This window comes from Pelophylax lessonae (genome assembly GCF_965119305.1).
Source record: "Pelophylax lessonae genome assembly, chromosome: 2".
NCBI lineage: Eukaryota > Metazoa > Chordata > Amphibia > Anura > Ranidae > Pelophylax > Pelophylax lessonae.
The window spans coordinates 382115589-382130330 of record NC_138769.1 but is presented as its reverse complement, the minus strand read 5'-3'; the positions used below and the strand labels follow the sequence as shown (position 1 = coordinate 382130330).

Below are 14742 nucleotides of genomic sequence, written 5' to 3'. Positions count from 1 at the left end.
GAGGCTAGCACCTCTGGTGAAGGATTGCACTGAACAAGCACTTGTGTTCTGTTTACTGATCAGCACTGAGCACTTTCATTGGGATTTCTTATTGGACTGTTTTCTCCTCTTTTTTACAAGACTACTGCGTGCCATTCATAGACTTTTCATTTATCCATTGATGTTTTTATTGTCTTATTGTTTTAGCGCTGCACTTTTCACTATCAGTTTTTCATTGGGTTTTACATATTTTTTACCTTGGTGTCAGCTGCTTTTATTTATTTCCATCCATTTATTTATTCATGCTTGCGCCGATATTCCTGTTTTTTCATTATTTTGTATATGGTTTCATCTTTTCACTTTATTGGTGATTTTATTCATTGATGTTGATATTATTTATATTATTTGATTTCATTGTGAGTTTAATGGTTCAAGGTTTTGCGAACTCTTTTTATTCCCTGTATCCAGAACACAGCATTTCCACCGAGCGCATAATTACTTGGTAGTTTACATCAATTTTAAATAGCCTACCCCTACACCACTAAAAAAGCAGGTTTGATTCTGTCTGTTGGAGATGTTCTCTTATTTCCGCTCTGAGAAATCCATTGTCAGCAGGACAGAAGGTGAGGGGAAATATCTCAAATGGAACCTAGAATAGCCTTACAAATCTGCCCCACTTTCAGAATCAGCCAATCTAACAAACTTGAAAGTGCAATTCCGCTACTTTTTCACCTGTTATACAAATTCCCAATACAAATTCCAAATACAAATTCCCACTTACTTTTTGGACAATTTTAAGAAAAAAGTAGCTTGTTACTTATACTAGCGTAAGATATTCTCCCATCCATTCTTCTTTAACTGCTTCAGGAACATCCACCGCACTTGTACTGCGGCCCTACTGCGTTTAATCACATGTGCGTGATTTTGCATCTCCAGGTAGGGGGTGCCCTAGCAACACGCCTACCGCCCCAGCTGTGCTGTCATTGGCTACAGCACAAGCCAATCAGGGGGTCCCGACCTGATCGTAACCCGCTGATCAGCTGAGCAAATGATAGAAGAGAGCTCTGTGTTGTTTACCACAGACTACAGACAGCAGCAATGTGCTGTTTTTTTTCTCTACCTGCAAAGTAGTGAGTAAAAACTTGCACAAAGCTTAGAGAAAACAACACACAGTAAACAATGTTAGGTACATAGTTAACCCCTTGATTGCTCCTAAATGTTAACTCCTCTCCCAGCCAGTGTCATTATTACAGCGTCAGTGTATAATATGAGCACTAATCGCTGTATTACTGTCACTGGTGATGTCAGTGTCAGTCAGTTTCCACCCAGTATCAGTTAGCGTCAGATTGCGGGCTGCACTGTCACAGTCCCATTATAGGTCTACAGGAGGAAAGACAGTACCTCCATCAGAGTTTCTTCGGGTAGCTCCGGTGCTTCAAATGTAATGAAATCTTCCAGGCTGGGAGGGGATGTACCATAGGACATATATTTCATACTTGGGGCTACATCAGCTCCAGGAGGGGACGAACCCATGTGAATACCAGAAGGAGATCCCATATGCACACGACCACTGGTGGAACAGAGAGAGCCTCCAGAGCTGTTTGAGCCAACTGCAAGTTACAAAACACGCCTTCATTACTATCTTCTATAGAAAGGATAAAAGATACATGATTCATTTGACTGCTCTGGTAGTGTTAAATGATGTGAAATAATAGTTTAATCATAGCACTTTACAAAAAGACTGAGAAAAAATATAGGTTGGATAAATACATTTAAACAAACTTTTTTCCCTATTCCTAAAATAGGAAAAAACAAAACAAAATCAGAAGCGGCATTAGAGTTATTGGTTTGAATTCCAACCACAATCTGCATGAAGACTAAATGTTCTCCCTGAGTTTGCTGGAGTTTCCTCAGGATACCTCAATTTCTTCCCACACTCCAAAGACATGCTGACAGGTTAATTGTCTCTTGTTTAAACTGACCCTAGTATGTGCATGTATGCATGCAATCTGGCAACCTTAGACTGTAAGCTTCTTGGGGGCAAGGTCTGATGTGAACGTACAATATATATATATATATATATATATATATATATATATATAAGCGCTGCATAAATTGTTGGCAATGTGTAAATACCTCTGATAAAATTTGAAATGCTGGTGGGACTTGGTAACACTGCTTCATGCTAGTGTAAGACTTTACTGCTAGTAAAGCCATAATTTCCAATGGAACAACATTCTGCATTATGCCCATTTAGAGTATCTTTTGCTCAGTTCAAAAAGCTGTAATGCACATTATTTGCCATAATGACTGTTATATAGAGCAAGCATGAGATACATCATATTTGCCCTAAACAGTGAAACATAGGGCAAATAATGCATATGTATTAGCTTGTTAATTGTTGTTCCTGTGATATTGTAATGGAGGAACGCTGTAACAGCATGAGGAAAACTGACTGCTTACAGAGCTATAGGAAATTTTACAGGACTTGCCTGAAGTGGTCCTCTTCCTCATCATTATATGTGTGCAAGTTGGAGGGGTAGAACTGTTAGGAGGAGATCCAACGGTAAACATCACTGCTCTTGTACTGGCAGAGGGCACAGTCAGGACACTTCCTGTACCACCTGAAGGGACTTGAAAAGTTTAGAGAATATTAAATATTTCACTTGAAGCAGAAACAATTACAACATATAACATGTTAGTGATTGACCAATATATACATCATTTATCAATGTCCTGTTCACCTGTATTCGTGATCTTATACCTAATTGTAAGGATTTACAGTAGGTATCAACTATCAGGGGCCGATATTCACCTTTCTTGGAAGTATCGGTCACAAGCTTGCCGATATGGGTGATATTGCTTCAAGTGGTTGTACTGGAATGGTGCTTGCAGCTACAGGCATCACCCCAGTATCGTTCTTTTTAGAGGTGACGGCCGGTTTTCTTGTAATACCAACCGATGCGGCCAATGCGATTGGCTGTTGTTACAAGCAGCGCCCCCCCAGGGATGTTTACATTCCTTGTGACAGCAATACAAGTGATCAAAAAAAAAATTTAAAAGCACAGTGTAAAAATAAAAACTATGTACAGAATATCGGCATCAAACATTGGCTATCGGCCTAAAGGATGGATGGAAAATTGGTATCGGCCCCAAAAAAACTATATAGGTCGATCCCTAACTTACAGCATGGCAAGAATATTTACTAAGCAAATATAGCCTTTTATGAACGCATATAGGCAAAAACTACAAAAAGAACAATATAATAACACAGCACACTTAAATGGATAAGTACCTGTGTCCATTGGACGCTCAGAGTTCAGGCTGTCATTGCTTCCTTGGTAATGCTGCCCTCCCAGAGTAGCTTTTCCTGTCTGGTCTGACAGCTTTCCAGCACTTACAGATCTGTTAAAGTCAATGTTGTATATATCAATGGTAGTATAAAGCAGGGGCTCTAAATCAAGGGACATTTGCTCAATATCTTATGGTGCTGTATATGGCTATTGAGACCTTATTCACACCAATGCGGCTTTGAACTGTTAATCAAACGCAAGGAGGGCCTGATGAGAATTTCCACCTATATGTGTAAGATTAGGAAGTACATTTTGTACGGACATGGAAAAAAAAAAGTGAAAGTCTGCATTTAAGGATGGTAGGGTTGCACCGATACCGGTACCAGTGCAAATACTAAGCATTTTCACTAGTATCAGTATTCGTGCAAATGCACAGATACCTGAAACTGATACTGAGGCTCGGTTCTTTGAGTCTGTCAGTGGGACAGCTGAAATATAAAAAAAAAAGACAGTTATCGGTTGTTAAGGAGTGGGGCAGCTGCATCCTTAACAACTGATGACTCATTCAGCTGTCAGTGGAGTGCCCCTGTTGACAGCTGGAGCATTAAAGAAGTCCGGCAATTGGAGCGGTCAAGAAAAAAAAACAATCGGGCAATGTTTATCAACAACACTGCTCAGCCACTGAAACGCTAAGATAAAAATAAACATGGTTTCTTTTTGTATCTTTCTGTTTCTTCTACAGATGAACTTCTATCTGTAAATGAAGTCAGTTTAAACTTAAAAGCAACTTGTCAATTAAAACATTTTTTATTTTGGGTTTGTAAATATTTAACCCCTTATTACCCTTAATTTACTCTAATCAGCCTCTATTCACCTCCATTTAATTATTATTTTTCAGCGGATTTTATTTTTCTTCACTTCCATTTTATAAATGATCAATAATTAAAAATAATTTGTTTGCTTTGCTTGTTAATATTTTTACACCTTTAACATATATCTTCACGTTTCACATTGAAATAACGCAAAATTAAACAAAAAAAAAATGTATTTAATTTGTAAATAAGTTTCCAATGTTTGGTACCTTTGCTGACAGCTGAAGTGTCAAAAACAGTTGAAGTACGTATCGGTAATTGGTAAATAAAAACAAAAGTATCGGTACTCATAAAAACAATGGTATCAGTGCATCCATAAAGGATGGCAAACTGTTGGTTTTATTAAAGTGCAGAAACACACTGTAATGGGTGGGGAAGTGCAATACCATACAGCACCAGTGCTTAAAATTCAACTGTAGGCGTATTTTTAACTTTCAAAATTATTTCTAACATTAACTCAATAAGTTCTATTTTCACATATTAATGAAAAACTCCAGCCAAAATGTTTTCTTGGGTTGGGTAGAACCTCTGTCAGGTTTTTACTGCTGTCTGTTGTGGGAGATTTCCTAATTTTCCACTCTAGGTACACTGGTCTAGGAAATGAGAGAAAAGGTACCAGTGGGAGCAAGGCAAACAAAATCAGACAAGAGGTTCTAAATCGTACCCACCTATAAGTTTTGGCTAGTTATTCATTTCTTCATAGCACAGAACACATTTGTATTACTTCAAATGTCCAATAGATGGCAGCAAATTTACACAACAAAGTTCTCAAAATTACAAAAAAAATGCTATTTTAGTCAAAGAGATGCTATTTGATTTTGAATCTGTACTAGATAAACAGATAATATCTGATTTGCTGTCATATCTCCATATTTCTATCCTCTTATATAATATACCTATGATGCTCCCAAGCACATAATGGTCAGTCAACACACAAACCAATATTGAAGAATCCACACATGTGAGTGGTCTTTATCTTCCTAATAATTTCTAATTTTGACTTTCCACTTGTGTGATTGTGTGCACAGACAGAACAACCAGGGGGGTAAAATCAGTCTCTCTGTTATAGTTAACAAATACAGTAGTGATTGGATGGATAAGCCATGAGTTCTGCTTATGGCCAGAGTTAATGGGTTTTGGCTTGCATGAGAAATGCTTCTCTTTCCATGCAAGCCAAACAGCATGCAAAAGTAGAGAAGCTTTTGGGCAGAAAAACATGGAATGCACCTAAAAGCTAGCCACATTTATGCCTGCTAATGCATTGTAATGGCCAGAAATATGCATTGTTTTTTAAGCAGTTTTTCTCCTGCCAGGATAAAAGGTGTTCAGAGGAGCCGAGCAAACGTTAAGTGTGCATGAGGCCTAATACTTTGTAGTGCATTTCAGACTAGCATGAACATAAATAGGTTTTTGGAAGAGTGCTGCCAATTCCTTTTTCTTTTACCAAGTTTCCACGGAGGCGAGCCGGGGCATGCACCGGTGTGTGTCATCAGGCAATTACACCACCTTGAGCAGTGAGTTCTTGTTCTTTGGTTTTTGGAAGAAGACAGTAAATGCCTGATAAGAAAAAGTGGCACAGCAGGGGCTGGAACGCATTGGTACTGCAACAGCAGGTAGTGAGGGAGAACTGAGTCTGAAACTTAAAAACCAATGCGATTAAGGCTCCATTCACACTAGCTTCTCCTTGCCACTCCTAGCAGCATTTGTTTCTGCTTCTAGAAGCAAATTGTGTTATTGTATGTGTCCATGCATACTATTTTAGCCTAGAATTATTTTTAACACCCGGGTAGGACGTTATATGATGTTCACCGGGCACAGCCAATTACTGATCACTGCACCGGCCTGCTGCCAGTGTCATGTGATCACCGTGACCAATCCCAGCAGATCCCATGACAATTGTAAACAATGGATGGCTTCCTCTTATGCCATCTATTGTATACAACTCTGTTGCTAGCTGTGATTGGTCATAGTGAACACATGGTACAGACAGGTCAATCACAGCCCATGCGTACCATGTGATTAGCTTTGACCGATCACAGGTAATCACAACTAAAGACACTGAATGAACTAGTTTCAGTAAAAATTGTTCCTTATACCTATGAAATTCATTGGTATATGCAATCATAATGTGTAAAGAAAAAAAAAAAAAAATTCTGATCACTTTCCCATAGTACAGTGCTACTATGGTAACACTACTGTTCTGGTCACAGTGTGTTAGAAAAAAAAAATCGTAAAAAAAAAAAAAAAAAGATTTTTTAACATACCACCAGTCACCAGTCAGTGTCCCTGATCACCACCACACCAGTTGTATAATGCTGTACTGCACTGCTAACCGTAAAAAAAAAAAAAAAAAAAAAAAAAAAAAAAAGTTTTGATTTTTTTTTTTTTTTATTATTTAAAAAAAAAAAAAAAAACTCGCCATGTCTCTTACTAAATACCTTGGACTGTTTACCTTCCAAAAAGGGGTCATTTGTACTGTCCTGGCATTTTTGGGCCTCGAATAATGAGATAGATCGTCGGTAGCAGACCTAAATTTATGAAGAAAACATTTTTGCAAAATTGTATAACAGAAATAAAGAAAAATGCATTGTTTTTTTTTTTTTTTCTTTGCAAAGAATAAAAAATCCAGTGGTGATAAAATGCCACCAAAAGAACATTAGATAAAAATTTCTTATGGGTACAGTCTTGCAAGACCGCGCAATTGTCATTTAAAGTGTGACTGCGCTGAAAGCTGAAAATTGGCCTGGGAAGGAGGTAAAGGTGCCTGGTACTGAAGTGGTTAAAGCTTCGGCTTTTAAGAGTAGAAAAAAAAACACTTTTTTTATTTTTTGCGGTTTTTGCTGAATGCTCCTAACTGCTGCTAAAAGCTGGCACAAAAACGCTATTCTGAGGATTTTTCATCCAGTGTTTTTCTTGCATTTCTTTTAGCTTATAGCATGCATGGGTCCTTAAAACAGTGATAGAAAACAAAAGCTAAAAATGGATATTTGAATGCGATTGGTTGCCATAAATTATCCAGTGAACAGGCTTTTAAATAAGGTCCTTTATAAAAAAAAAAAAGCCATACCAGTTCATACATGTGTCCTCATATTTACATACAGTTCTTTAGGACATAAATTACATATCAAGGTCATACAGTAAAAGCACTTATGGAGAGAGAAACGGAAACTCACCTTCCAAAAGTAGCTTTTCCATGTTCTGCATTGCCGGATTTCTCATTGCCATGCAAACAAGGGAAAGGAGAGAAATCCCTCGGATCACACAAGTCTTTGGCCTGTGCAGAAGCATCTGCAGGTCCATGACGATTAGCCAGAGCAAGCAGATTGGATGAAGCTTGGGTTTTAGGGATCTTGAATGGAGCAGTTGTCTGGAAAAAAGCAATACCAATAAAAATTTGATTTACAGAGGTTTTCTATATAATACACCGCCATCTGGCTACAGCCACAGATGGGCATGTTGGCAGCAGGCCACATCTGTACAATATATTTTATTAAAACGCAAAGATAGAGGATTTTGGCAAGTGCTTTCAGCTTGATGAACCCAGTATACAGCAGTCCCCCTGTGGTTGGAAAATACTACTCTAGAGATCCTGTTTACTGCCTGCTTTTTACCTTTTTTCTGGTAAGGAGATTGGAGTGTCACTGTGGTGTGTTTCCACTTACACTGAAGCTGGTGCGGGGTCCTATCATTCACTTCTCTACCTCCATCTGTATCATGGACTGCCAGTTTTTTGAACCTATAGCGCTGCATTCTAAGTTTTTAACCATAAAAACATAACAGTGGTTTTACCTGTACCTGGCTCTATGCAGAACCACCTGGCTGGAGTTCTACTCAAACTACTTAGCTGTTATGTCTCACTATAGTAATAATATTCACAAATTCAACAGCGACAGTCAACAGTGTCAATGAGTGAATGGGCCAATTGCTGTCCAGTCTTGTAGATTCATACCATAACTCCTAGTATTTCCTTCCAGACCTCCAGTGAGTAAATCACATGTAGGGCATCACCAGAAAGGAATAAAGCAATGCATAGTAAAGCCCGTAATGCACAAAGAAAGCTTTATTAAAATTGTACTTACAATAATACTGTAAAACGAGCAGTATATACATTCAAATGCCACGGCTCATAGCGTGCTTGTGTCATTAAGGACCCGTGTAATGCGTTTCATCCAACTGGACATCGTCAGAAGCATCTGACGACGTCTCATTGGATGAAACGCGTTAGGTGGGTCCTTGATTACACAAGCACGCTATGAGTTGCAGCATTTGAATGTATATGAAGCTCGTTTTTACAGTATTATTGTAAGTACAATTTTAATAAATCTTTCCTTGTGCATTACGGGCTTTACTATGTATTGCTTTATTCCTTTCTGGTGATACCGTACATGTGAGTTACCCACTGGACGTCTGGGAGGAAATAGAGGATTTTGGCAAGTGCTTTCAGCTTGATGAATCCAGTATACAGCAGTCCCGCTGTGGTTGGAAAATACTACTCTAGAGATCCTGTTTACTACCTGCTTTTTACCTTTTTTCTGGTAAGGAGATTGGAGTGTCACTGTTGTGTAGTGCGTTTCCACTTACACTGAAGCTGGTGCGGGGTCCTATCCTCATTCTTTTCTTCCTCCATCTGTATCATGGACTGCCAGTATTTTTAACCTTTAGTGCTGCATTCTAATTTTTTATTTATTTTATTTGTCATTCACAAATTTTTGCTGGCCACTTTTCATATGTGGAATTTCTGTATTAATTATTAGTGCAGATATCCTTGTATATTTATTTTGTGTTTAAAATGTTTTAACTGTTGTCTGTAGTCCTCTCACTTCCTGTACAGGTGACTGGTGCCACCACAACAGGAAGCGAGAGAAAATCTTACTACACTAATGTCCTAAATAACCATATATACTTTTAAAACGTCTTAGGTTTTAACCCCTTTTATGTGTATAAAAAAAAAAAAAGAATGAAATACTGGAGCTGCTGACCTAATGCAAGTTATCTGGCTGTTAACCTTATCCACTGTGTTCTATATTGAACAGATTAATCAGGGACTTAGCCTATGTTCAGCCTAGGTGTTAGTGAAATCTTAATGACACCCCAATCGCAGGTTGCAAAGCAGTGCGTTTGCCCGCACCGGATCTCATGCTACAGCGGGCTGAAGCTTGGGAAAGATCTCAACCATATGGTTGGGATTCACCCACATGCCTGGGCCAGCATCCGGCTCAGCCTCTCAGCAACAGTCACCAGCTCTCTGCTCAGGGAGTGCTGAGATCCGAGCGATCGGTGGGGTTTGATCGCTTGATTCTCAGCCTTAGAGCCGGCAGGGGGACAGATGCAGCATCGGTCGATGCTGCATCCACCTAGGTATGTATGATCTTAAAATAAAAAGATAATTCCCATACTTCTCTCATTAAAAAAAACAGATGTTTAGTCTTCAGCTGATTGTCATTTTTGAATGGAAGCTAATTTTGCAACTTTATTGGAGCCTGTATCGACAGCTTTGGACATCAGTTTGACATTGGTTTTAGATGCTTCTGGGAGAAACTATTCAGAAACAATTGTCCAGTGCTTTTTATGTACAGTTGACCTGCTTCAAGAGACTTTTGTATTCCCATAGATTTGTATGGGAATACAAAAGCCTGTCGACACAACAGGTCCTTATGTTGTAGCTGGATACCAGGGTCCTTAAGGTCATTACAGTTTAACTAATTTGAGATAAAATAATTTCCCCCTTAGTAACGTTTCCCTCTATCCCTGTTCTGATGGCAACTCAAAATTGCAAATTTATTCTTACATTAATTCCTGGTGACACTGGTGATCTCAGTTAGAGAGAACATTTCCCTAACATGGACACAAACAACAAAAAAATCCGGACAGTGGTTCTAATTGCTTGTGTCTCTATCTAAATCTAAAAAAAGTTTTGGCTTTATTCATACTTTAACTTGCAACTTGAATTTACTGCCTCTTCATGAGTGTTGGCAGTTTGTACTTACTGACTTTAGCACTCCCAGGTCAGAAGACTACTCATTTTTTGTATAAGCTGGAAATTGCTTAGGGTCTGACACCCCATCTCTCATTTCTCTTTGTTCATAAGAAAGAGAGAGGCAATTTTAAGACAAAGCAGCATCTAAACATTCTTGTCAAGAGATCATTGCCAAATTACAGTGATCAGCAGCTCAGAGTCAAAAGGGAGTGATTTATTAAAACTGGAGCAGACAGAATCTGGTGCAGCTATGCATAATAACCAATCAGCTTCTAACTTCAGATTGTTCAATTAAGCTTTGACAATAAAAAGGTAGAAGCTGATTGGTTACTATGCACAGCTGCACCAGATTCTGTGTACACCACCTTTAGTAAATCTCCCCCAATGTGTTTGGTTCCCAGACTCATATCTGTGACCATGGCAGCTAATAACAACCTGGTCACTGGCAAATGTACAGTAGGTACATACCAATGTCCACCTACACATCCACACTTCTGTTCACACTGCAAAAGTGAGTACATGTGTACTTCTACAAATGTTGATGAGCTATGTAAAAAAGCAAAGTTAATGGTATCTATCTACATTCTGAAAGGCACAGTCAGTCAGGATACAGAACTCGTATTAGTGGACATTAGGGGTTACAGTGTTACAGAAAACCAACAATGATACACATCAAAGAACAAACCTTGGTTGGAGATCCAATGATGGTAGGCAGTGGGGTTTTATACAGCCATTCTGAGCTCCTAGGAGAAGATCCCATGTGCTTTGTGGGAGAAGCACCAAGACTGACAGGCCGTGCTGGCTGTGGTGAATGGCTAAAGCCATGTCCAGCATAGGAAGGACATACAGGATCTGAGTGCTGCTTTCGTAGCTTCTGTTTGTTCTGGTAAATGTCAGTGAGAGTCGGTGCACTTTGCAGTCTTGCCCCTAACAAAGACTGTGGGGACTGTGACTGTGGCACTGGGGACCCTGAACAAAAAATAAACATAAATGTAAAGAACAGTTTAGATTACAAGTCTTAAAACCAGAGCCAGAACACAGTGCTAATGCACCCTGCCCCCAGCAGTAGTGGTTGACTGAAGCACCATGCAGGGGGCATGCTGGACCTGTGGAGATCCAGACTGCTGCATTCTGTGTTGAGCAATGGTCCAGATCTCCAGTGTGCTACACAAGTAAACATAGCCTACAGCACATTAGTTCATTCAAAAAATTAAAGAATACTGACACATTCCTTACTACAGTAACAACAAAAAGAACAGTGCGCTTTAAAGCCCCTTTCACACTGGCAGACCCATCAGGTCTGCCAGTGTGTGAGCTTTTTAGCCAGACTCGATCAGACCCTCCTGTCTCCTCTATGGAGCGGCGGGTGTACATGCACATGTCTCTGTTGACACCTGCCGACATCTGATCTGATCCTCCTCGCTGAAAACAGAAGAATTGGGACCCATTCCCCATTCGTCCAGCAGATCAGATCAGATGGCAGACAGGTATAAAAGGACACGCGCTCCACTTACATCTGACTGCCCATAGAAGAGAGCAGGCTGTGCCTGCTCTGCATAAGCTAAGACCAGCCATCTGCCTGCTCAGCGGGGATCAGTGGACAGATTCTCCACTAAGCAGGGGGACTCCAACTGAGCCCACCCTGTGGGATGGGACCTTAAGCATTTATTTGCATTAACATTTAAAATGCCAAAGCAAAATAAAACCTTTAACAAGATATTTCTAAATCTTTATAATTTACTTAGTGAATGAGCAGAGTTTAATAGTGGTATTTATTAAAATCCGACTTTGAAAAAGGAGCGCGCGCTGGTTTTCCACCACAGTGCGCATTCTCGGAAACGCGTCAGTCATTATGCCGGAAGATCCTGTGGACGAGAATCACGGCCACCGTGCGGCCCAAGCCTCCATCTCACGGCGGTTTCACCCTGCTGTCCAAGCCTCCATCTCACTGCTGTGACACCCTCCACTTCCTGCTGGACAGGAAGAGGAAGAGAGGAGATGATTATAGACCCACAGTGATGACTCCAAGCCCCACCCTCCACATGGACACCGGAAGGACCCATCTTGTCTGCTTATACTTACCTTCATGTAAGTTTTTATTACTTGTTTGCCATATTAAATTGCAGTCTTAACTCAGAGGCGCCTGTTTTCTCTTTTGTTTATTAAAATGAAGACTGTATATAAGTGAGATATAATAAATGTTACTGTTCATACTTGGATCTGATCAACAGACTGTGTCCCTACATTGACCTCACTTCACTTGATCAAAATCACAAGTCTGTTTGGGTGAAGCTGTAACCTTACTACCAATAAAAAGGTCTGCTTAGGTAGCTAGCCTTAATTCACCTTGCCTCAGTTTAGATGGCTGGCAGAATGAGTCACATTTAGTTCAGTTCATCTTGTCACAACACGTTTTTCTCCACAGTGACTTTTATTGCTTGATAAAGGTCAGACTTTTTACTTAGCAACATATCTCCCAAACAGTAATATTGTATTCAACCATTTTTTTTTTATGAGACATGAGCATCTGTTCAACCTGATGTACTATTCAGCACTGTATTTTTGTTTTTCATAATTGGTTTACAATATTGCTTGTACGCATTTAAGCAAAGCTCTGCTGAACTATTGTTTGGGTGTAAATTTTTTTGGCAGTCCTAAAACTCAAAGCCAGCTGGCGGAGTGGTTCAAATCTCATTTATTAGAGAGCAAAATTAGTAAACCAAACACCTACCTCCTGAAGAACTTCGGCTTCTGGACTCATGTCCTTGAGGGTGACCACAACAACAGTGGCCTAGCTGCTCTGGGATGGTTCCAACTATACAAGACCAAAATAAAAACCAAAAGGAGTAAGACCCAATGCTACCTATACTTTAAAATCTATTTCTGAGCATGCATGTGTGCATGGACAATATTAAGACCAATACATGCACATGGTCAGGGTTTCCACTGCACAAATTGTGCCTTATTTGAGATTTGTATAGCTATGAGAAATTTCAAACTTCTGTCTTGCAGTGGGGCTGTGACCACACTGCAAGGATTGACTGCTCACTAATTCTAGGGGAGAGTAAAACTACTTTCTTAGCTGATCTTCCACTCCCCCAGCAGATTGCACTCCCTCATACTCTGGAGGTGGACTTTCCTTTGGCATAGTCATGTCCAACACAGAGATATGGACCCTGCATCTATCTTGAGGACTTCAGGACTACAGTCCGCAGCAGCACGGGTAGAAGATCCTGCAGGGGCAAGTCCAACAGTGCAAAGGAGCAGAGGATCAGATATATAAATCTTCTTTTCTATGACCCCCAGAACTAAAGAAGCAGTTAACCTTTACAGTGTGGGTGCAGCCCAGCTGAAAGTGAGCATTATCACATTTCTTAGAGTTGGGCTTTAAAATTGACTTAAAATGAATCTTTCATGAGGCAGACCTATGCAGTTTCTTCCTTTAAAAATAGTATCATTCTGTAATCTCATTGGCTTGCTGTGAGACTGCATACAACCATCCTCAAAATCTGCTTCTTTTCTGATGCAAAGCACATTTTGGAGAGCTGGCAAGGTGAACCATACTCTTAAAGGTTAAGTTCACCTTTTCCAGAAAATAGCCTATGCAGTCAAGGGGCCCCATAGATACGGAAAAACCGTGCAGCTTTCTAAAATTTCCAGTAATATTATTGCCATATCTGTAGGTCATTTGGGTCCCCCCCCCGAAGCCTAACAAACTTCCAGTTAGCAACCCTCATGTCTTGGCTTGTTGCTAGGACATGAAAAATGTTTTCACTGTAATGCTGGGAGTATGCATTCAATGATTTTCATGTCCTAGCAAGACAAGATGTGGGGGTTGCTAAGTTGGACAGGCTTCTAGAGCAGGGGTCTCCAAATATTTTAAACAAAGGGCCAGTTTATTATTCTTCAGATTTTTGGAGGGCCGGATTGTGGCCCGCAGGGGCAGTAAATGTCCTGGGCTCGGCATCAATGAGAATAAATATGACCTCAGGTTTGGTGGTCAATAGGAGAAAGGAACAGTGCCCCTATTAGTAGGGGGAATAGTATCCCATCATTGGTATCGGTAGAAGAATTATAAGAATATTGCCTCATATCAGTGGGAGGAATAGTGCCCCGAGGGCCAGATAAAGACTAGCAAAGGGCCACATCTGGCCCTCGGGCCGCAGTTTGGAGACCCCTGTTCTAGAGGGACCCAAATGGCTATCAGGTATGACAATAATACAAATTGCAGTTTTTAGGATTTATCGAGGCCTTGGACTGCACAGGCTATTTTCAGGAAAAGGTTAACTTGGCCTTTAAGGCCAATGGAGTTAAGAGGAAAGCTTGCAAATGCTACTGACCATATATTTTCACACTAATCTGTTCGGAAACTGTTACCACCACATTTCCATTTGTTCAGTGCGACTTTTAGCACTTACCTAATGGGGATGGAGAATAAGGTCTTGAAGAGCCAGTGGACAAGCGGCGTCCGATAGCTTGGACCACGTCCGTAGAGCTGGGAGACCCAGAGCCAACTTTGAGAAAGCCCATGGGGCTGGTATTTGAGCGCCTAACTGCACCAGATCTGCTGTAAGAAGAGGAGAAAAAAATGAAAACCGGTAAATGTTTGTGTTCTGTAACA

At 40.2% G+C, this 14742-nt stretch overlaps 1 protein-coding gene across 2 annotated transcripts in view; it reads right to left on the bottom strand.

The window, feature by feature from the left end:
- The window catches only part of ULK2 (unc-51 like autophagy activating kinase 2), a 197199-nt gene that overhangs the window by 12223 nt on the left and 170234 nt on the right, over positions 1-14742 (bottom strand). The window contains exons 17-23 of one of the 2 annotated variants that reach the window (XM_082247019.1): positions 14540-14685; positions 12853-12936; positions 10807-11090; positions 7318-7511; positions 3275-3384; positions 2472-2612; positions 1381-1589 (exon numbers count right to left, since the gene is read on the bottom strand). In XM_082247019.1, coding sequence (XP_082103145.1) covers positions 1381-1589; positions 2472-2612; positions 3275-3384; positions 7318-7511; positions 10807-11090; positions 12853-12936; positions 14540-14685 — 1168 coding nt within the window. Of the gene's footprint in view, positions 1-1380; positions 1590-2471; positions 2613-3274; positions 3385-7317; positions 7512-10806; positions 11091-12852; positions 12937-14539; positions 14689-14742 lie in introns of both variants that reach the window. The other variant, XM_082247018.1, reaches the window with a different exon arrangement.